The 22,485-nt window shown below is 41.9% G+C and overlaps 1 protein-coding gene across 1 annotated transcript in view; it reads left to right on the top strand.

Annotated features, from left to right (window-relative positions):
* AGBL4 (ATP/GTP binding protein like 4) overlaps positions 1-22,485 on the top strand; it is a 1,420,095-nt gene that overhangs the window by 366,322 nt on the left and 1,031,288 nt on the right. Inside the window, exon 4 of the mRNA XM_019530625.1 lies at positions 8,399-8,493. Coding sequence (XP_019386170.1) covers positions 8,399-8,493 — 95 coding nt within the window. The remainder of the gene's footprint in view (positions 1-8,398; positions 8,494-22,485) is intronic.

The following is a 22,485-nucleotide window of genomic DNA, read 5'->3' as shown; positions in this document are numbered from 1 at the left end:
AGTGTGAGACCACAATGCCCAGGAAGCAGCACAGTGGCATTTCTAAATGAATTGGGGGGCGGGGGTCAGCTGAACACTTCAGTTTTGGGAATTTTTTTGGTTAAGAAGATGTTGAATTTTCAGTAGAAAGCCAGGACTCTGATAACTCCAACTCTTCTTCAAAAAACAGCTTTAGTGGAAAATTATTATACAAGCCCTAATTATTAGTGCACTACAGTTAGATCTGGAAAAGCAAGGAGCAGCAGATTTGCTATTAGGAAGGGAGCAACAATTCCAGAACGCCTGTCCTCTGATCAGTCTTTAGCACTCTCGGTCAAGAAGCACTGCGCCCAAAGTGATGCCCTCCGGCAGAGTATCCCAGTCCTACAAAACCTGTGTGAGGTGATGTCCGTCCCATCACTGTGGTCCTCTCTGCACGGATGGAGAATGGCAGTGGGTCTCTGAAGGGATGGCCCTGCCATGCATGGATCTTGAGCAGATTCCCAGGAATTCCAGAACTGATAGCTAAAAGAAGAGCCATAGGCAAATGCCGGGTACAGACATTACACTTTTACTGGTGTAAGGGACTGGAAACCAGTCTATATCTGCAACAGAAGTCTAGCGCACACAGACTGGTTTAAAAATAGCAGAACGTGGTCTAAGATTTGTGCCCCCCACCAAAGGGCAAATGTGTGCTTTGTTTGCTACTGATCTAAACTATGCTGCTTATAGACAACAGCATAACTTGTGTTGCTTCTGCCTCCGGCTTTTTAATGCCCATACCTAGTCAGAGTATGTGCTGCAGCAGGCAGTTATTTGGAATAATATCTTATGAATTTAAGGTGTAATTACGTCCCATTAGTAGAAAGACCCAAAGAGTGTGTGTTGTTTCTTTTGTCCCGTGATAATGGAAACCGTGCCAAGAACATCTCAAATGCTTGGATGCAGTGGTAAATTCGCTTGTTTTACCTTTGCCATTGCAGCACATCAGAAAGGGGTTATTTCATTATACATCTTCCTCTTCGTGTGGCTTGAATGCTAGTGTTTGTAACATGCTAAACTTCAGTTTCTCTTCTCTTTAAGTATCTTAATCAGAAGCTGCAGTGAGGGAGAAAATCCTATAATTTGCAGTCTGTAAACCATTCTTTTCATTACCTTTATAAGACTTCAGTACCTAAGCAAGAACTTGAGAATTTCCAGTTAACGAGACACAGGTGCAGCTGATTAACAAATCTATGAGGGCTCTGTATGATTCCTAAGATCATTCCTCAATAGGTGAGAATTTATTTTCTTCTGAGAGAAGACAGATTTTAAATATTTGTTAATTGGGGGGTAGGGAGGCTGGAGAAGGGTAAGAGCTGAATGCCATCAATTTTTAAACCTTTTTAAATTTAAAAAGAAGATAAATTTGCCATTAAGGGGGAAGGAATGCACTGGTTATGTAAAAATGTTAAAGATAATGAATTAAAATTTAAAAGCTCAAAAAATAACCTTTAAAAGTTTTCGTTAGGATTTTTTTTTTGCATAGCGCTTACTATAAGAATTATTTCTTGCTTCATGGTCACCTGCGAAAACTCCAGCAGTTATTTGTTCTTTGATTTCTCCACTCCCCATCCCTCTACCATCTTTCATTGTTGCATACTTTTCAGTAGCATATGTATCATGAAGGATCCAAGAAGGCCTTTAAGAAATACATCAGAACTGCTGAAATTCAACACTCTTTAGTTGGGAGTTGACAATCCTGTATTGTCAACTCCACAAACATTCAAACATTGCAAGTCAAGCCGCAAGATCACGTGGCCGGCTTGACATTATTTTTTAATAAAAGACTTCTTTCTTCTTTGCTTTTTTTTTTTAAGCCTCTAAAGCCTATGGGGGAAGAGGGGAAGTCTTTCTTGTTGGAGGGGGGGGGTTGTTGCTTCTTTTTTGGAGGCTTCTCTATTACCTGAGGTTTGGAAATTTGCTTTAAAAAACTGAAAAAAAACCAAGGAAAAGCAAGAGATCCTTGTGTAATCCTATGCCCTGAGAAGCTGCCATTTTAGGGAAGTAGAAACTTGAGATGAAATCACGAGAGGTGGCAACTTGCGAAACCAGGTAGCAGGTGGGAGGTAGCATAGCAGTGCTAGGAGCAAGAAGCCTTTTTGCCAAAAGCAGTAGCGGGAGCCCTGCCTCTCTTGTAAATCCCATCAGCTCTTCCATGATCGTTCGGAGCATACGGTCTCAGGAGTTAGAATCCCGTCTGGAAGATCACGGGGTTGTTGCACAGACCAAACTCTTCTCTTGGACGGCAGAGGCCTGACTCATTCCCATTAGATTTTGAGCTATTAGTTCCACAATGCCTCGTTGTTCATGCTGACACGTGGGCTACATCCTACAGCAATTTGCACTGTCTGAAGGAGCAGTTTCTGTAGGTAGAACTCGTAGCTTTGCTATTTTCCAGGTTGCCTGTCACTTCATGATATCAAAACCGTGTTTTCTGGTACTTAAAACTTTGTCAAACTATTTGTACTGATTTTTTTCCATGCGGGGTGTTGGCCTCAGGCTGCTTTTGTTTTGTTTTGAGCCAAAATGGTCCAACGATTTCTGAAAATGAGGCTAAAGAGAAAAATATTGTTTGGCTGATGTTGAAACATTCTAGCAATCCTTCCTGTAAGGAGCTCCAGTAAAATCTAGGTTGGCACATGCTTTTGGGATTCTTGTTAGAGTTTAAATGCTGAACTCTCTGAAGAGCCCATCTCCACTGAGCATCCTCTGTCCTCTTTCCACTCCTCTTTGTAACTAGACTCCATGCACCGTCCCCACAAAACAAAGGAGTGTGTTTCTTCCAGCCCAGGAAGAATCCAGTTTTCATACCCAAGGCACTCAGCTAAAGCAAGAAAGAAAATCAGCCCAAACTTTCCCCAACCTTTTGGATCTCATCCTTGGAGAAACCAGTTAGGCCTCTCCTTGTGGCCGGATTAGGGGAATGCAGCAAGGAACCAGAAATACTCTGTTCACCAGGGCACCTCTTGGGGTAACAAGGAACAATGGTCACAAACTGACAGAGCAGATTTAGGCTGGACATCAGGAAAAACTTCTTCACGGTAAGGGTGGCCAGAGTTTGGAAAGGGCGTCCAAGGGAGGTGGCGGTGTCCCCTCCCTTGGGGGTCTTGAAGAGAAGGCTGGATAGGCGTCTGGCTGGGGTCATCTGACCCAGCACTCTTTCCTGCCCAGGCGAGGGAGTTGGACTCAATGAACTGTTGAGGTCCCTTCTGTCCCGAGGACCTATGAATGCAGGAAAAACATATTTTCAAAGGCCTATGTAAGGACAATTGTTGGTGATGTTTTAACCCTGAAGAAAAAAGCAGATATGATCTGCTCATTTTCTCTTCCTGCAACTGATTCCTCACCAAACAAGAAATCGGCAACTGCATTTCAGCCCTCGACTAGTGAAGAAGAGGGTTGCTTTTCCTGCACTTCCTATGAAGAGGTTTAATTCCCAGATTGGCTACGTCCTTACACTTTCTGGAAAGTTGCACATTGCCGTACACAGAATTTGCAGCCCTTGTGTCAGAGAGCAAGAAGAACAAATACACGGTGACCTCGAGCATATTTTGTGTGTCCATGCTCTAGCAAGCAGCTTCTCTGTCTAGTGCCAATTGCTGATTAAATGGGACAGGAGTTAGAAAACAAGTGGTAACTAATGCGACCTACGGACACCAAATCATCATAATTGTTGGTACAGCATCAGTCAATATGGTTACTTCAGTATGCATCAGTATAACACTGTTGAGACTTCTGTCAGTTAATGATCTTCTCTTCATTCACATTGCTTATTAGCGTATTAGGAATAATTTCTCTGGATTGGAATGTAATTTGAACATATTTCAGTTGCCAGACTATTTTAAACACCTTTCATAACTAGAATATATTTTTTGTTTTATGCTTTTAATGGTCTTAAGAGATGTAAAATGATGTGAGATGTTACCCATCGCTACCCTTGAAAATCACAAATATACAGAATTTGGAAAAGAGCAATCCAGTGTAGACAGTGCGCATCTAGTCTAGTTCCTCTTAATGACTGATGTTCTAAGGCACATCACTAAAGACAAAAAACCACACCAGCAACCTATTTTAGTTGTTCAGCAAATGTTTGCCTACTGTATCACAAACTTTTATTACAGTACTTCGGTTCAAGAGATGTTTGCATACCTTATTGAGCATACCTTATTGAGCAAGCTGCATATTTTTCTAGTTAAGGCATGTGTACTGTAGTTATTACATTTTACACACTTCACTGACTGAACTGCATAGACTATCACCAAGAATACTTGACTGATTCAGCTGCATATTTTAGTGCTTCTCATTTGTGTACTTTTATTAATTCAGTGGCATACTTTGATAAAGTTCAATTCTATGGTGAATGAATTTTGGGTTCTGCCGATCAGCTGCATACCGTACTGAAAGGACTGCACACATTGCTAAACACCAAGTCTACTGTGAACATTGGTAGTTGAAATTTTATACTCTGTGCTGTTTAGTGAAATGAGCTGCATATTTCTGTTTTTATATACATTGCTTATCCAGTTGTGTACATTTGCCCAACTCATTATACAAAATAAGCTTGATTGGAATAAGAACATGCTCTACCAGCTGTCGGCTATGAGTCAGTCAGTACGTAACAAAATTAGCAACTTTTCTGTTTCTAACTGCAGTATGATTGCATCCAAAGTCTAAAGCAATTGGTCTGGAGATCTTGTTTGTTTCATTTACTCCATGGAAACATCAGGACTAACAAACCAATTTGGTGCAACTTAATTTGCCTTTACAAATATGAGTGGGGATCAATAGCAAAGGAAAACAAAGCTCTGCAGACTAATACAAGGAAATGCGTCTGTGCACAGTACAAAACTCTTCAGATGTGAATGAACTGTCTGCTCTGCTGTGTACCACAAATGTAGCTAAGAATAAGTTGAACATGATGCATATGATATTCAGTAAAGGGTCAGCCTGAATCCTGGAAATGGAAGAGCTTGTGTAACATTTACTTACAGAACTGGGTGCAGAAATTATGACTATGAGCTGATATTATGACCCATCAAAAGGCACTTAAACAAGCAAGGTGTATGAAAATGGAGCTATTTGGTTAGGTAGCTTGCCCAGTAGTATTTGCAAAAAACGAATGTCGGACTGAGAAGGGGCCTCCATTGAATGTAGCTTGCTGTGTTTGCAGAAGATCTTTACTTGCAAATGAGTATCTGTGATAAACCATTTATATAAACCTGCTGGTTTTGTAATCACTTTTAGAGAGGCCTGCACCGCGCTTTCACACTTTGTTTACACAGTTGCACAGCAAAAGTGCTTAAACGTAGCAAAAGGTGCTTGAACATTTCCATCTCAAGGTTAGCAGCGCTATATCTCAAGAACTTTTTCTTAATTTTTGCTTAGTATATTGTATATTCTAGGTGGCATAGCTTGTTTGAAAACCCTTCTGTTCCATGGGCTGTCCTAAAGGTGTTGGATTCCCGTTATCAACAGCCTGCTGTGGTTTGCTTTTTCTTTAGTGTTGTAATATTTTGCTGCCAGACCAGCCTTCATTAGAGGTCTACTTTTGCTCTGTGAAATTCAAAAATGCAAAAGTTGACATTTGTTCTAATGCATTGATCAAAACAACACAAGCCAAGACCAGTAGATTCTGGGATTCTTTAATTTGATCAAGTATCATGTCAAATGTATGTATTGAAAGTATAGGAAGTCCTCAAGTTACAACTTTTCGCACTTACAGCATTTATAAATTGACACCCTATTTCAACTTTCTGACATGAGTTTTAACTTTACAACACTTGATCTGACACCAAGCCATGCCAGCAAACAAGTTCGCTGCATCACCCATTTCCCTGGAGAACATCTGTCCAAACTGTCTTGGACACTTTCTTTCAGAAAGTAGATGAGACTCCAGAAAAACATGCAACCAAGATGCATGAAGACTCCAGCCAAGAACCCTTCAAAAAGTCCAGCTAAGAGCACTTCAAAACATCTACCAAAATCACCTCAAAGAAATCGTTCCAAATCAATGATTGTTATTTACAACATAAATACATTAATGTGGCTATATTACTCATATATAATTGAACGAGTACAAAATTCTGGGTTATTTTTGGTGAAAACAGGGTATCGGGCCTTGGTTCAGGAACCAACCCCACATTTATAACATTGTTTCCTATGGGAAAATTGATTCTGAGTTGTAACATTTCTACTTAAGACGTGGTTTTCAGGAACCAATTGTGTCGTAAGTAAACTGAGGAATCCAGAGTGGAGTTCACTTCCAAAAGCCACCTTTATACCTCTGCATTGATATTGGGGGTGGGGAGAGGAGTTAAAAATGGAAAAGTTCAAATAGGATGCTGTTGTGTTGTTTTGGGAGGTTGGGTCCTGGGAGGGGGGGTGGAATCTCCCAGTGCATTTACCATTTGTATTTCATCTTTGCATATTTTGCGCTGGGAATAAAAAGAATGCAGGATTTGAGATATGCTGGATTTGACATACACCAAGTGAACGTAATGTACTGGAGGATCAAGGTTCATATGACATTTCTCAATGATTAGTACAATTCTGAGTATGTTTGCATAAAATATTACTGTACAGAAGAAATGACATTTGTTACAGTCTGTAGGAAACACTACACTAGTTTTAATCAGGAATTTTCCTTAATGATTAGTTGGATAACATGTTTACAACTGAATATTGTTATCATTATTGTGAATAAGCACCGAGTTCACTGAAGCTATTGGTGTACAGTAGGGAAGACCCCAACGGGGTCCTTTTATAACCTTCTACCCTGTCAGAAAAATTGGTGGACAGGTTTTTTTGTTTGTTTGGGTTTTCTTATACTTTAATTTTAATGTTGTTTCTGGAGTGGAATTCCTTGATAGCAAAACAGGTGAGGAAAGATGATCCTCTCCTTTCCACAGTGGAATAACATTATCCCAAGGTGTAAGCCAGTTTCTGTAGTCTCTGAGGCCCAGGTAGGTGGTGGGGACTAGGCCCATATGAGAGAGAAGCTCTGATGTGTAGCAAGCGGGGAAGGTCATCTTATGAGTTGCACTTCTCTATCCCCAGCTCCCTACCATCAGGCAGTTCTTCAATTCCTTGGTGCAAACGTTTGCTTTATTTTTGGCTTTCAGTACAACCTGTCTCTTTTTATGGCTAGTAAGCCTGTGCAAAGCAGCTAGTATTCACTTAAGATTTGGATTGTGCTGATTCAGGGGACAGTGATTTAATTTGGTGATTCAAATCACTATCCCAAATCGATTTGGCTGAATCTGATTCGGAAATTCGGATGCCACCGAATTGGCCAAATCTCTGAATCAAGCGGGTCCCACCCCCAACCCAGTCTCCTAGCTTCCTTGATGGCTGCCCCACCCGGCCCCAGCCCTGCACTCACCGGCTCCTGCCAGGTGTAGCGGGGGTGATCGCCGCTGCATCTCACTGCCCTGCGCTGGTTGGGGGGCTCTGCCATGAGCCCCCAGAAGTCCCAACAGCCACTGCAGTAACCAATGAATGCGGGGCTTTTTTTTTTTTTTTTAAACAGCCAGGAGCTGGGGCAGACAGGGCAGCCATGTGGGAGGAAGAGGCTGGGAGAGTGGGCAGAGGATGGGGGCTCATGGAAGAACCCCCCCATTTCAGTGTGGAGCAGCAGGGCACAGTAAGGATCGCCCCCCACCTGGCAGCAGCTGGTGAATGGGGTCTTTTTTGTTTCATTTTTAAACAGCCAAGAGCTGGGGCTAGGTAGGGCAGCTATGCAGGGGGGTGGGAGCTGGGAGATCAGGTGGGGATTGGGGGGCACTCTGAGGGACTTGGGGAGCATGCAGGGGATGGGGCCTGGTGCAGGTCTCCCCCATTGTCCCCTCCTCCCTCCTCCAGCCTCCCCTCCCTCACCCCTTATTTACCAGTATGGAGTCTGGGTTCAGCTCCCTGCAGCAGCGAGTGTGAACTGCCCGAGTCTCTGTATCTTTTCTGTATTAACTTGGAGAGATTCAAATGATTCGGACCTTTTTATTGGTCTCCTGATTTTGATTCAGAGATTTGGATGCTGAATTGAGCTGAATCTCCTCCGAATCGAATCAGCACCTGAAGCGTCGCATAACCCTAATGGCTAGGTCATTGGCTGAATGACCCATGTGTCATCTACTCTAGAATTTACCCAAGTCTGGTGGTAGCATGTTCATCAGAATAACAATACTTTTCTTGAACTATGAAAATATCAGAACTTAGCATGTCCTTTACTTGATTCTTTATATTGTTTTTATTACCCATCGACTTCATGGGCATGTACATCGTGTATTGTTGCTATACTTTATTCTGGTAAAGAAAAGGAAAATGAGAGATTTGTATGTGAAACCCTTTAAGATATTCACCAAGTCTTCTGTCTGTTTTCCAGAGGGTAATTTTCAACATTGTCAACTTCAGTAAAACAAAAAGCCTCTACCGCGATGGAATGACCCCTATGGTGAAATCCACGAGCAGACCAAAATGGTAAGTTATCATTTTAAGCTTTCGCTAATGGCATGGAAATTTTGTTTCTCTTGAGACTCAGTACCCAAGATACATTGGTTCGGGTATAACATCTACTACTGAGGAACTAAATAATGCTTCTCATCTAGTGCCACAATTCAAGTGGATTGTCTCGTGCACCAAGAGGTCAAATGAGATTGTCACACAGCAAAATATATATAATGCACATAGATCAGCAATTTGTAATCATGTGAATAGGACTCATTATATTTCATTAGGAGAATGATCTAATGCATACAAGGATCCCAAGAATTAGCTACATGACTTGCTTATAGCTAGAAGATTTGTCTGGGTATGAATTGCAGTTAGGCCCTAACAATACAGAGATACACTTGATTATTCAGAGGTGTGTTTTGGCACCTGTTGCTGAAGCTTGTCTGCAGGGCACAGAGGATTGTACCACTTTCCATGCTGTGGACAGCTAGATAATTGGTAAGTGGAGTCTTTTACAACAAAACATGGCAGATTTAGCACTGCAAACAATAGAAGGGTGCCTAAGGAGATGGCGAATTGGTATCTCCTTTCACTTCTGTGTTGGGTAGTGTTGAGTCTAGTATTTGTAGCAGAGGGAACTCATGCCACTATGGTAGGTGCTGCAGTTACCACTCTTTTTTTGGCTGCTGTTGCACCAGGTATTCCACTTGCTGTATCCAAGACAGATACAATATCTCTAGACATCGCTGCTAATGAGGCCCCTAGAGCAGATGTCAGTAGTTCTAAAAGGCACGAGGGTGCCACACGGAAGTTCATAGTCCTGCCTCCCTGAAGTTCATAGTTGAACTTTTTTTTTGGTGGACCCAGTATTTCTCCCTTTCTCGCTGGTTAAAAAAAAATCCTCCTGGTTCTGCAGTGAAAAAGTGCCCATAAAGCCTCTGAGTTCTGCAAACTAGGTCTTGGGCTGGCACGGTCTTCTCTTCTATGGAAGAAGAGACGTTTTAAAGAGTATATGCCAATTTTGTCTTTCTACTAGCCTGCACTGATACAGGAAAAGCCAGTGTTTGGAGACAGGATGGGGCTGATGCTGTCTGGGTCCAAGCTCAATACAAATATTTAATGACATCTTAAAATGCATATATCAATAATCCTAATTATGCTTCTTCGTATATTTTAAGATTCCAGTTTTATACCTATACCTGTTCCAGGCTACACTTATTAAGTAGGTTCCTATCCTCTTTCAAGCCCTCTTTTTTTCTTTTCTAACTGTGATCTAGTATTTTCTGCCTAGTATTTTCTATGTGTAAATGTACATTGTTGCTTTTCTACAAATGTTATTCCTTATTTCAGTTTCAAATTAAAAGGTACATTTCTCTGAAATGGTATAGAGCTGGCTCTTTCTGGAACAGATAGACTGTTTCAGTGTTTTCAAAAACACCTTTCTCCTCGATTTTCCCAGGAGATCTATTTATTTTTGTGTTTTATATTTTTGGGGGTGTATTTTGTTTTCATGAAAGGGAGGGATGAATAGCACTGCCTGGAGCTAGGCAGAGCGTAGGCAGCAGGAGCTATGCTGCTTCCTCCCGCAGCTGTGCTGCTGCTCCACCTTCATCCTGTTTCAGAAATCCTTGTTGCAATTCGTGGCATAATATACTGCAGATTGAGTGGCTTTGGCAATGAAGTACATTTTTTTTTTAACTTGAAATGTAACGTTATTCTGTTAAAAAAATGAATTTGTATTTGCTTTCTAATGGTCTGTGGATGAAAGCGTGCTGCTGTACTTTGCAGGAAAACAGCCATTCATACAGTTACTAAGGCCTGTAATGATACTGGGGTCTAGTCTCCTCAGTACGATTTACAGTGCATTAACATTAATGGGAGTTGTATGCGCACACCAAGAAGAGAAATGCACCCTTTATTCTTGGATATATGATTTTTATTATAGCTGAGTGTCTTCCTTTCAGATTATTTTTGAGATGTCTTTATAGTCATCTCAATATCTGTTTCCATGGCATTCTAGTGAAACCTGTAAACAAAATTATTCCCATGGTGTTTGGTGGTTTGGGTTTTTTTTGGTTGAATCAGGATTTACTAGTACTTATAGCTGCTAGAGCAGCATTTGGGTAGTTGTAGTCCTTGAATAAGAATGGGGTAGTCTCTATCCATATTGGTTCGATGCTCTTAGACTATTAAGAAGTATTGGATTATTGGGGCTCTGCGTAGATGAGGGGGTTCACTTGAGCGGGTTGTGATGTAAGATGGGGCGGCCAACCTGTAGTACATGTACCACAAGTGGCATGGGCAGCCTAGGTGTGTGCCATATAGCAGATTGGGGAACGGGCAGCACAGGGCAGATAGGAAAAGGAGCAGAAAGTGGATCAGCAGATCAGACAAGGGAAGGGGGTAGGAGTGACAGAAGGGAATTGGAGGGTACTTGCTAAAAATTGTGGTCCACACCAATGTAAGTTCATGACCTGAGACTAACGTGGGACTATTTCTACCTTGGACCATGACTTAAATGGTTTTTCTTTCCTGGTAACTTGACAAACATGATTTAGGGGGTGGGCAGGGGACGTAATCATGCAGATTGAAAAGGGCAGGGGAGCTTACTATGGTTCAAGGTAATCTGCAGTAGCTAGTTCAAGTTACTGCTCCACCCCACATCTCACTATAGTAATGTAGCAGCTGTTTCATTTTTGTGTAAGCCACTCTGATTTAGTGTCATGTAGTTGGGGTAGGAGTGGAAGGGTGAAACCGTTACTATAGACTGACTGATGTGCACTTATGATCCCTTTTAAATCAGTATGATTGCTTTGTTCATGGTCTCAGACAGCTGAATCGACTGAAAATACAGATAGAAAATGATGCATCTAGTTAAGAAAACATGCAACAGTGCACATGTCTGAAAATCAAAAATAACGACATGAAAATGACAGAAGCAACACTGCAAGTCACTACCGCACCTGTGAACCTCATTGTTTTGGGTATTTGTGAGGCTCGGTTGTGATTGCCTGGGTGGGCTGGTGGATCCCAGTGAAGGTTTGTGGCCCATACTGGAATTCTCCCCACATTCATCTGGCCACATCTCATTCATTCTTTCAGTGATAAATATTAAAACATAGGTCGGCTTTGCTTTTGAGGTGAAGGGGTGTATTCCTGTCTCACGTTCAAGAGATCCAGCTGCACAACTCTCCTTAATAACAGAATTTATGGCGTGATTGGTCTGAGTAAGAAGATTCCTGTTGTATCGAGGGCAGAACTTGGTCCCGTGCGTGTAAAACCCCAGCGTATCAGAAAGAGATTGGTCTCTGGAGAGTATGAGGTTTTTTAAAGAATATTAATATCTGATCTGAATGTACCTGCGTGAACTTGGCTTCAAGACTTTCAGTGATTTCCACATTTGACTCTTGACTCTGGAACAAATCAGTGTCAAGTGCTCTTGAAGCACTGAGGATGTCAAATACAGATCGACATTTTTGACCTGGATTTTCTTGCCCTGGGTGGTAAGATCTTCAAATGCAGTTGGTATAAGGGTTCACCTCCAATGTTACTGATGCAAACAGAGGATATCACTGCCGTCAAAGTGCTCCGTGTGGACACAGATGTTCTAGTGTTGACATATTCTTCTCTTTTGAAGTAAGTCCAAACATTACCAGTAATGAGCTTCTTAAAAAGAGGCAGCTGTATGCCGAAGGATAAGAAACAGCAGACTTTTTGGAGAAGTAAAAGATTCTGTTTTTAAGAGGTAAAAAAGAAGAGTAGATGGTGATGAAAACTCATCCTTTTTTTATTTTTCCACCGTACAACTTCAGGATCCACTCCTGGAATTTACTTCTACCCAGAACTGGATATTTAGGGTATAAAACAATCAAAAAGAAATCCAAGTACTTCACTTTTCCAGTTCCTCCCCTCCAACCTCCCCCCAGATAAGATGTGAAGTTGTATTGCAATCTGTCAGCTGCATCAGTCAAACCTTGTTGCAATGAACCCAAGCTTCGTGAAGAAATGCAGCATCATGTCATGTCGGGTTACATCAGTCGCATTTTGTGGGGAATTGGACATGATGAAATTCCCGATTTTAATTCAAGCCAATGGGATAAAATGCGACTTGTCAAATATAATTTTTGTTCAAAATTATCCAGACAATCATAACTGCTGAATAAAAATATTAGAGCAGCAGGGCTGATCTTGGCAATTAGTTTCAATTTGGTATTTATTTATTTATTGAGAAACTGAGCTTACCACTTCACTCCAAAAGTCCAGCTCCCCTTGCAATACAGTTCTTCTTTGTTGGTTTCTTTTCAAATGCAGCCTACTCATGCTGGTATTGCGTTCATGTTTTCACACTATAATCTCCATCTTTAGGAGACTGTTAGTAAGCTTTAATGTAGGCACAGCAATGGAATAATTTTTTACCCACTACCTATGCTGTATCTTTATATTGATTCCGCAAAGTTTTATAACTTTCTCAAAGTGAAATAGAAAAGTGACGTGTTAGAAAGGCAGCAGATTTTCTGAATGATGAAGTGAGGAAATACCCCCTTTGGGCTGGGAAGAGCTATAACTCTTGATTATTCAGCATGAGCATTGCCTCGTTGGGGACATTAGTTTTTCAAATTGAGCTAATCTTTTAAAAGTAACAACTGGCCACTCATCACCTTAGGTATTTCAGCAGGATCATGTGCAGAACTCTAATTAGTATTTATAGAACGGCAGCTCCTCCCAGTAGAATAGTAGCGGTAGCTGGCAAATATCTGGTTGACACCTGTTAAGTCTTCAGACTTCCAGCGTATTTTATTCTGCATTTTAAATGAGCAGAGAGTTCTAGGTGAAGTCCTCATAATTAAGGGATAAAGGATAATAAATGATGTGGTTCCTGAGTGGATGCACTTTAAGGTTAAAGGGATTGCTCTCCAACTGTGGTGCAGTATTACATGAGTATATTTGTTTGTAAGTGGTAATGCAGGTAAAATAGTATGGAACAGTCAGCACATAAAGAAAGGGTTTATGTATAGTTTACCTGGTTTTTATTATTATTATTTTTAGTTTCAGCGTTCAGCCTTCTTCTTAGTGATACTGTCACTAGTTTTTCCCCTCTTTTCTCTGTCTCCAAGTACCCCATGGTCCAAGGTCCCCAAGGGTGCACATCCCCAGCAGTCAGGACTGGCAGGATCAGCTTAAAGGGTGATCTCTGAACATACTGGCAGGTCCCTTTAGCACACAGCAAATTGCCCCGCATGGGTTAGGGGAGGCTGGGGCCAGCAGCCTTACTTGGGGTCCTCGGGGCCTCCCAGGGCTGCAGCACGTGCTGCCCTAAATGTACCAGCCTGCTTTTTTTGCCCTTTTTTTTTAATACCAGGAGTTCTTGATATGTAATTTTGCCTCTGCTCTGCAAATATGCAGCACGGAGAGCTTACGCATGTGTGCTGCATGCATTTTTGCGGTGCCCCAAAGCCTTTGAGGTGCCACAAAGTGCATGTGGATGTTTGTCTGGGTGTACCCTACTTGTCTTCCTGTTCTGTCTCCAGACTCGTAGTCAGTTTTTTTTGTTTCTAGTATTCATTTCTCCTGTAATAAATCATGTTGTTGTTTGTCTCCTTCCTGATTGCCTGTGGTAAAGAATGATCTCTGGGAGAGTGATGTTTCTGGCTAACCCATTCTATGGAAAGGAAGGGGGTGCCTAATTTCATAACCCAAGGGCAAGCCACCTAGATCTGGCTAGATCTGCTATGGCTACTGTGAAGTCTGGTAAAGGGCAATGGAGCTGGAGCTTGCAGGGATAAGGAATTATCCTATAGGGCAAACCATGTTCTACTTCTTGGGACATATAGCAGGACAGTGGGGAGAAACTCGGGGATATCCTATGGATGAACTTGAGAGAGATGTGTACCCCTGACAAAGGTCAGGCCGCTATCAAACTGTTGTGCAAAGTACATTAATTAAACAGTACTATCTTTTTTACTTAAAAAAAAAATCCATTTCCTGATGAGGAGTTGGGCTTTAGTATTACGGCATCTCTTAAGAAGGAAGAGGTGGTGGCTTTATATCTTTTAGAGTTAGGCAAGTACGTGAGAAGGCCTGAATGATCACAAAAGTTATTCATTTTCAGAAATTAAGTGCATCTTCTGTATTACAATTGTGTATATATGGATTTGGAAGAATAAGAATAGGAAAAAATAGGTTGGGTCCTCATTACTTGAGCTATGAAATAGATTGCACCCTATTCTCAATTACATCATTTATAGCAGTAAGTGAAAGATTAAAAAGTCAAATCCTGCTTCTAGCAGAAGTGAGCCGGGCCCTAAAACTATCCTGCTGAGTGTAGCTTTGATAAATGTGAATAGTTTGTGGCAAGGAAGACAGTTAAACTTTTTGTTGACTGAATACCTTACTAGAAATGTATTAAGATGTACACAATCAAATGCATTGGAAATAATTGAATATCTTAAGAAGGAAGCAAACATGAGGTTGAAATAGAAAACCATAAAGAAGAAATACGTGTACTAAAAGTTTCAAGTCAGTTGGTCTATGCTTTTATTCCACATGGGACATAAGGCAGGACCCAGCTGGCTCCAGCTATCACAACCTGCCGCAAGAGCTCCCGTCTTGAGCTACTGGGTTCCCAACCTGCTGAGCTCACTGTGTCTGGTGTTATGCCAGCGAAGTCTATGTTGCCCATGTTTTCTTCTCCCAGTTGGTTTCTAGGTCAGTTCTTGTTATTCCCGATGGGATGCCTGTAGTTTTTACGGATGCCCAAGCCAAATAAGTCTTTTTTTTCAATTTCCCTCCCTAATTGACAGTCGCTGGTGATGTCCTGTCTTTTTTCTAGTGCTTTCATTTGTGTCTTTATTCTACCATGCTACTCAGACATTTAATACTCTCACCGCCATCGTGCTTTTTGGCTGTTTTTGAGATGCCAGGTGTCAGAGCCAGAGGTTGAAACTGAGTTTGTGTTGCAGTTGCATGGATTTAAGCTCGTCTTTAGATTTATGGCTTTTTTTCCCCTATACATTAATTGGTTTTTGTAAATGCGCTGCTTGTTTTGCCTTTGCGACACAACGTTCCCATGTGTGCTGCCATTAGTCACGATGTTGCTTTCCAGGTAACAAGTCTTGTACCTCCTTCTACCTGTGCCTTAAGTCACATTGCTACTAACTCTTGCTGGCTACCAACAGATAAGTTCGGGCTTTGTTTGGTTTATTATCGAACACCGCTTTTCAAGCTTGTGTTTGCAGCCCACTTGTCTACTCTCGCATCCTATCAGCAGCATTTCTGCAATGCTGACCATGAAATCAAGATACATTAATTTCTTTTCATTAAACCTTTGTATTCCAGGCTCTCCTCCCATCCCATGCCTTAATACTCACCCAGTAATGACTGCAAAAATTACTGGAGATTATATGCAACCCATTTTAATCTTTAACCACCCCGACGTTTTCCTTTTAGGGCTTTGATTTTATCTCTTATCTTGTCTGGGATGCCATACTATTCACGATCTTCCACATAGATGGTTTATAAAGACTGTTGAGTGTCAAGTTGCAAAACGACTGTTAAAAACACTGTTTAAAAAAAGGGAGAGAGGGACAGAAAACTAACCATACTAATGATTGCTTGTGTCCCCCCTTATTTATCTAACTGGTTTTCATAAATCAATATGTTCATGTTACAGCAGAACTCAGCGGCCCAGTCAGGATCAAGATGCATCATGCTAAATTGCAGGGGAAATATATAATAGACATGACACTGCTCCAAACCCTGAGAGTTTTGTGTTTGATTTATTGATTTCAATTGAAGCGCTTAAGCTAATACTGAGCACTTCTGAAAATCCCAGCCTTAAAAATTTATTCCAAGCAGTAACTGTTTAGGACACATGGCATAAAGCTTATGTGAAAGCCTAAATATTTGATGCTTAAGGTATTTGCATGGAAAAGACTTACAGTGACATATCGTAATACCTCAGTCTGATTGCCACCACGAGTTCCACACATTCATTGCTGGCACTCTGTGGTCCTGAAGGCTGTCGTTAGCAAAAGTCACCCTCTCTACTTCATGCACGGGAGGTTAAATGTGCATCAGAAACAAATGGCACTTTTTTCCTGTTCACTGCAGTTTTTGGTCATCTGTTGTTAAAAATCTTAACACGGGGCAGTTACCTGAAAATGGTCTTTTTGTTCTAATTAAACATCTACAGTGAGGCTTCCCCCCTCCTCCCCAAAGCACTTGGCTCTGGGATATTCCCACTGAAGTCAATGAGAGTTTAGCCCTTGAATTCAGTGGGACCAAAGTCAACTCAGTGCTGTATATCATTGCCTTATCCCCACCCAGATAGTCCATCTCACTCATGTGGTGGGTATTTAATTAAATGGATTACATGACAAGTGTTCTGGGAACCGGGCTACTAAACGTTTGTCCGTTTAGAAATGGAGTCCCCCTCAGCCCCAAATTAAGTTATGTAAGGTATATAAAGGTGAGCTACAGCTAAGTCACAGCAGAGTTGAACTACAACTCCCCACAAGGATCCAGAAGCCTTCAACAGGAATTCTGTACTTGGACCTAATGGAGCAAAGCTAAATGAAAAACATCTTGGTTAAGAATAGCCATTTATGGGGCAGAAGCACGTAGAAGTAAGAGCCCTACACAGTGCAAGTGTCACTGAGGCATGTACTTGAAAACAAGGCTGCTCCATAATACTAATAAGACTATCTAAAGAAGAGCCAAAGCAATTTAATCAGAAAGTGTGTTTCTTTAAAAAAAAGTTTTGATAAGTTTCTAAGAATGTCTCTTAGAAATTTAACAGCCCTGTTTTAAGGGCTAACAGGGTTGAATTTCCCCTGACAGGACTGAATTTCACCTTTAATGAGATACGTATGATATTATATAATTAAAGGCCGTAAAGAGAACATACCAGGATACTGCATCCCACAGGCACCCTGGACAGTCGCTTTTCCTTACTTTTTAATTGCTTAGCATTGCCAGCTGTAAAGTTCTTTTAACATGGTTATAAGTTTGTCTGGGTTTTTTTATGTTAATGTTTTATGGTTTAAAGTATCAACATGTAAAAACATATGATGTGCAATATGTCAGAGAGAACACTGTGGAAACCACCTTATCTTTTGGAATTGCCTGTTTTTTCACTGTTTAATTCAGTCGTTAACAACAACTTTTTTGCATTCATTTTCTGTGAAGAAACAATGTTTAGTGAATAGAGAAAGTGACTGGGAATCAAGCATATGGGCAGTTTTGATAAAAAGAAGAATATGGCTATCAGATGGATGTCTCTTTGCAATACAGTGTTAAAAGCTGAGACACGTTATCTCTGTTATAATGAAATGCACTGTAGCAGAATTTGGGTAGAAAATATAACAGTTGTGATGTGCCATGAAAATGTAGAGATATAGCAGACATGAAGTTATAAATATGTATATTAGGAGATAATACAACATTATGTTATCAAAATAAATTCTGTAGTATGTGAAACTATGTCTTGTGGGGTTGAGCAACTGGAATAGATACTGAGCTGCAGTACTTACAAGAACTAATTTTTATCTCATGATTACTGAAGTCAGCAGTGGAAATTAATATTTGCACATTGTCCTGCTTTTTTTAAACTTTAAAATTAAATATGACAATGTAATGGTAATCTATATTAATTTTTCTTTGTGAATGAGTCTTCAGAGGCTGAGGAGGGGTGTTTGTGTATTTCTTTTTTCCCCCCCTGCTCAACTACCCTACAGTCCAGTGGCTGGGGAACTGGCTCTGAGGGTGGACCCAGAGAGTGGTAGTTGACAGACCGGAATCATCATGGCACTCGGTGAGTAGTGGTGCCCCCCAAGGCTCCATTCTCAGACCTGTACTCTTTAATGTCTATATAAATTATTTAGACTCTGGTGTCAGAAGTGGACTGGCCAAGTTCGCTGGTGACACCAAACTATGGGGAAGAGTGTCCACACTTGAGGATAGGCTGGTGATCCAGCCCGACCTTGATAGGTTGACAAGGTGGGCTGTTGAAAACCTGATGGTATTCAGTACGGAGAAATGCAAGGTGCTCCACCTTGCTGGGGTGGGGGGCGGGGGGCAACCCTGCATCACACGTACAGGTTCGGCAGTGCTACACTTGCTAGCACCATGACTGAAAGAGACTTGGGGGTCATGATTGACCACAAGATGAACATGAGCCACCAATGCGATACTGCAGCCAGCAAAGCGAACAAAACTCTGGCTTGCGTCTACCGATGCATCTCGAGCAAGACCCAGGATGTCATCCTCCCACTGTATTCGGCCTTGGCAAGGCTGCATCTGGAGTACTGTACCCAGTTCTGGGCTGCGCAATTCAGAAAGGATGTGGAGAAGCTTTAAAGAGTCCAGAGGAGAGCCACACACATGATCAGAGGGTAAGAGAGCAGGACTTATGAAGAGAGGCTGAGAGCCATGGGACTCTTCAGCTTGGAAAGGCACAGGCTCAGGGGTGACTTGGTGACAGCCTATAAGTACATAAAGGGTGTGCATCAGGATCTGGGGGAACCTGAGCACTTCTTACCCCTTGGGCAGGGGGCTGGCTCCGGTGATCTTACGAAGTCCCTTCCAGCCTTAATGTCTACGAAATCTATATAGGAAATAGCTCAGCCGTTTAAGGGGCGTATAGAGGAGCAACAATGGACTACTCTACATCTCTGGCTCCTGCCTTGTCTTCAGGTATGGTTTCCCACCCAGCCTGGTGTTCTGTGCCTGCTTGTTCCTGTCTCAGATTATTCAGGTGGACCTCTGCCTTCTGACCTGTGCCTGGCATCCTGGTACTGTGCCCGAGTCTTAACACTTAGATTTTTTTTTTAAGCTGCTGACCTGCTAGACTTCACTTCCTAAAGATCTTTGTCGTCACTGTTGTTGATAATCAGAGAGAGTAAAAATACTGCACGCTTATCATAGCTAATCATAATATACTGAAACAGAGCTTATCAGGAAGTAATACTTGAGATGTAGGAATCTGGGACAGGTATTTCAATTGGTGAAGTTAATAATTGTTTTTAGATGATATAAAATAGACTATTGTTAAAAATATATGATACATTTTCAGGAAACCTGCTCCCCCGTCACAAGGCACGCTGCGTCCCAGCCAGGTGCTCTGCGGTGCGGGGGCTCCACAGCGGAGCCCCCTATGCTGAGGCATGAGGAGAAGGGGGAGCTGCCTGCTCCCCGTCTTGAGGCACCCTGCGCCCCAGCTGGGCTGGGAGCACCTGGCTGGGGCGCAGGGCACCTCAGCATGGGAGCGCCACAGCACGGGGAGATGGGAGAGCAGGCAGCCCTTTTGTCCCAGCATCCACCACTTCGGCATGATTTGTGCTGCTTTTTTCCCCCCAGGTCTTTTTTTTTCCTTTTTGTTACCAGGAAATCCTGGTATTTTGCCCCAGCTCTGCAAATCATCAGCAGCCACACACTGATTAATGTGCAGCTCGTGTGGTTTTTGGAGCTGCAAAGAGGTTTGCAGTGCCACAGACCACATGTGCCTGCACATCTGGATCCAGCCTAAGGGTTTAGATGCCAAAACCCCGTCTGAATACAGAAAGGCAAAGTGAATGAAAACGGAGGGGAAATTTCCCAAAGTGAAATGCAAGCTGAAACTCTGAGTTTACAGTAGAAAAATTGCATGTTGACTATGTTTTTCTCCTGTATTTACAGTGGAAAAAGAAAAATGGTCTCCATAAAGTAAGGGGGAGCCTGACTGGGACCAAACATAGGAAGGGGTGTTGTAGCTCTGAATTGTCCTGCTACTCAATACTGCACAACGGCTATATGAACAGTATTTCCACCGCATGGATTCCTCTGATGTGTTGAAGGGTAAGGAAGAGCTGGGGAGGAAAATCTGCTCTGAGAACCCATTAAAGAGCAAAAGCAAAATGTGTACACATGTACATGTTCACATGTATGTTGGTGTTGGGGTTTATACCTATAGGATCAACTTTGCAGAGGGCTTTGCCTCTCTTTTTGCAGGTGTAATATGCGATGTTAAAGGTTCATCCCCCTCAAAACTGAGCATTACTAAAGATCCCAGTTTGCATCTGCTATTTTCTTCTTGGCTACAAAGATGAACCCAGATATTTTAGTGAAAATTAAACCCATTAGTAGGATATGTTTCTGAGATTGTAATCCTTTAAAATATCACCTGTCTGAAGGGAAAAAGATATATCCTTGGGTAGAATCTTCTTCTGAGACAGAAGAAAAGAAAGGGCCATTACTTTTATTTTAGCAAAGCTCCCATTATCAAAGGTATTTTCTCCCTAATTTACAGAAGATGTGGATTCAAAGCTTAGCAAACCTTTTGGTAAGTGAAGTTGAGATATTTCTTAAGCAATACATAAGGAGAAATATAGCTCTCACAAATAGCATTTACACAGCTTGCCTTGTTGCATGAATCACATGCATTAAAAACCCACTTATGTTTCCATAAGAACCATCACCGTAAGCACCTATTTCTTTAATCAATACTCATGGAATGGTAACCTTTATTGTGTTTTACTTTTACGCCTCACTTCAGTGCTCACTTTATGCATTTGTAGGTCCTTTTTTTTTTGCATAAACATCCCAGAAATAATCTTAAAAATCCCAATGTTGCAGCAGACCTCTCTCTGAAGTCAAATCATTTATTAAAAATATAGTGCAGTGTTTTAAAACTGGTGACAAAGGAAATCCCAGTCTCAAGCAGAGAGCAGTGCTGGTACGTTTGTATGTTCGCTTGTTGGAATGCTTTCCTGGATCCCTTCCAAGATACTTTCAGATTGAACAGCTGGATTTTCAAAATGGTAGATCGGTCTACTGGTCCTCTAGTGCAAGATATGGAAATGAACAATTTTGAGAAATGCAGGCATCTGTTAACTAATAGATTATTTGCGGTGGCATTTAAATTTGAACACTTGGGCCAGAGGCAGAAAAACCTAAATGCCAGTAAGGAGCAGTGGACGTTGTCAGGCTCCTGACTTCTGTTCTAGGCCGCTTTATATTGAATGCAAGATGTGTGGCAAACCCAGAAGTGGACTGGAAGTACCAGAAGTGGACTGGATCCTCTGCTGAGTGTGTGTGTGGGGGATTCCTGCACCCCCCCAGCTCGGCGATCAACCGCAGGGGGACCCTGGGTGCCCCCTCAAACCCAGGAGGCACCAGTAGCTGAGCCTGCGAGGCACAGGGGGTCCCCTGGCGGACCTGGAAGTGCTTCTGGTGTACTTCTGGGTCTGCGGCCAAGCCCGCTGGGGACCCCCCCCCACGCTCCTGTGGGACATTCCATCCAGCATTGCAGCGTTCACAAGCCACCTACTACCTTGAGGCATGTAGAAAAAATATTTAATGTCCAAATCATCAAATCTTTCTGAGTCTCTCCAAATTGATTTGGAGGGTTCTGATTTGATTCAGAGAGATTAAAGGGGCTCCTGATTCCATTCAGATTCAGAGGTTCAGCCACCAAATTGGGCTGAATTTCCGCCGAATCGAATCGGCGACTGAAGCTTCACAAGGCCCTAGTATTCATTCCCCCTGTTTACAGATGGGAATCGTGAAACATACACTTAGTGTTTCTGAGCTTCTCCGCTGCACGGTCCACTAAACCATATTGCCTTTCATCTCCAAGGGAAATGAAAAGCTGCAGACCCTGGAGTGAAAGATTTAAACTTTCTAAACCGGTTAGGTGGGTATTGTGACACACATTTAATTATATACTGTTAGATTCTGCTCCCTATAAATAGCCCAGCTGTAAGCAGGTGCACAATTATATTTGGTTTTCTTCCTTTCTTTTTTTTTTTATTTTTGAGATTTAACTTTTCAGAAACTTGGAGAACAAACAGCTCTGAATAGCAATGCATTGAGACCACAGGAAATTGTCCATGGTGCTTCAAAAAGGTGCCCTTTCCATTCCTTAACCAGGTACCTACACCTAGGATTTATTTCATAGCTTTCATAGACATTAGGGCTGGAAGGGACCTTGGGAGATCATCGAGTCCAGCCCCCTGCCCAAAGGGCAGGAAGTCAGCTGGGGTC

This window comes from Crocodylus porosus, unplaced genomic scaffold, assembly GCF_001723895.1.
Source record: "Crocodylus porosus isolate Cpor-Errol unplaced genomic scaffold, CroPor_comp1, whole genome shotgun sequence".
NCBI lineage: Eukaryota > Metazoa > Chordata > Crocodylia > Crocodylidae > Crocodylus > Crocodylus porosus.
The sequence above is the reverse complement of the archived record's forward strand: the minus strand, read 5'-3'. Positions and strand labels throughout refer to the sequence as shown.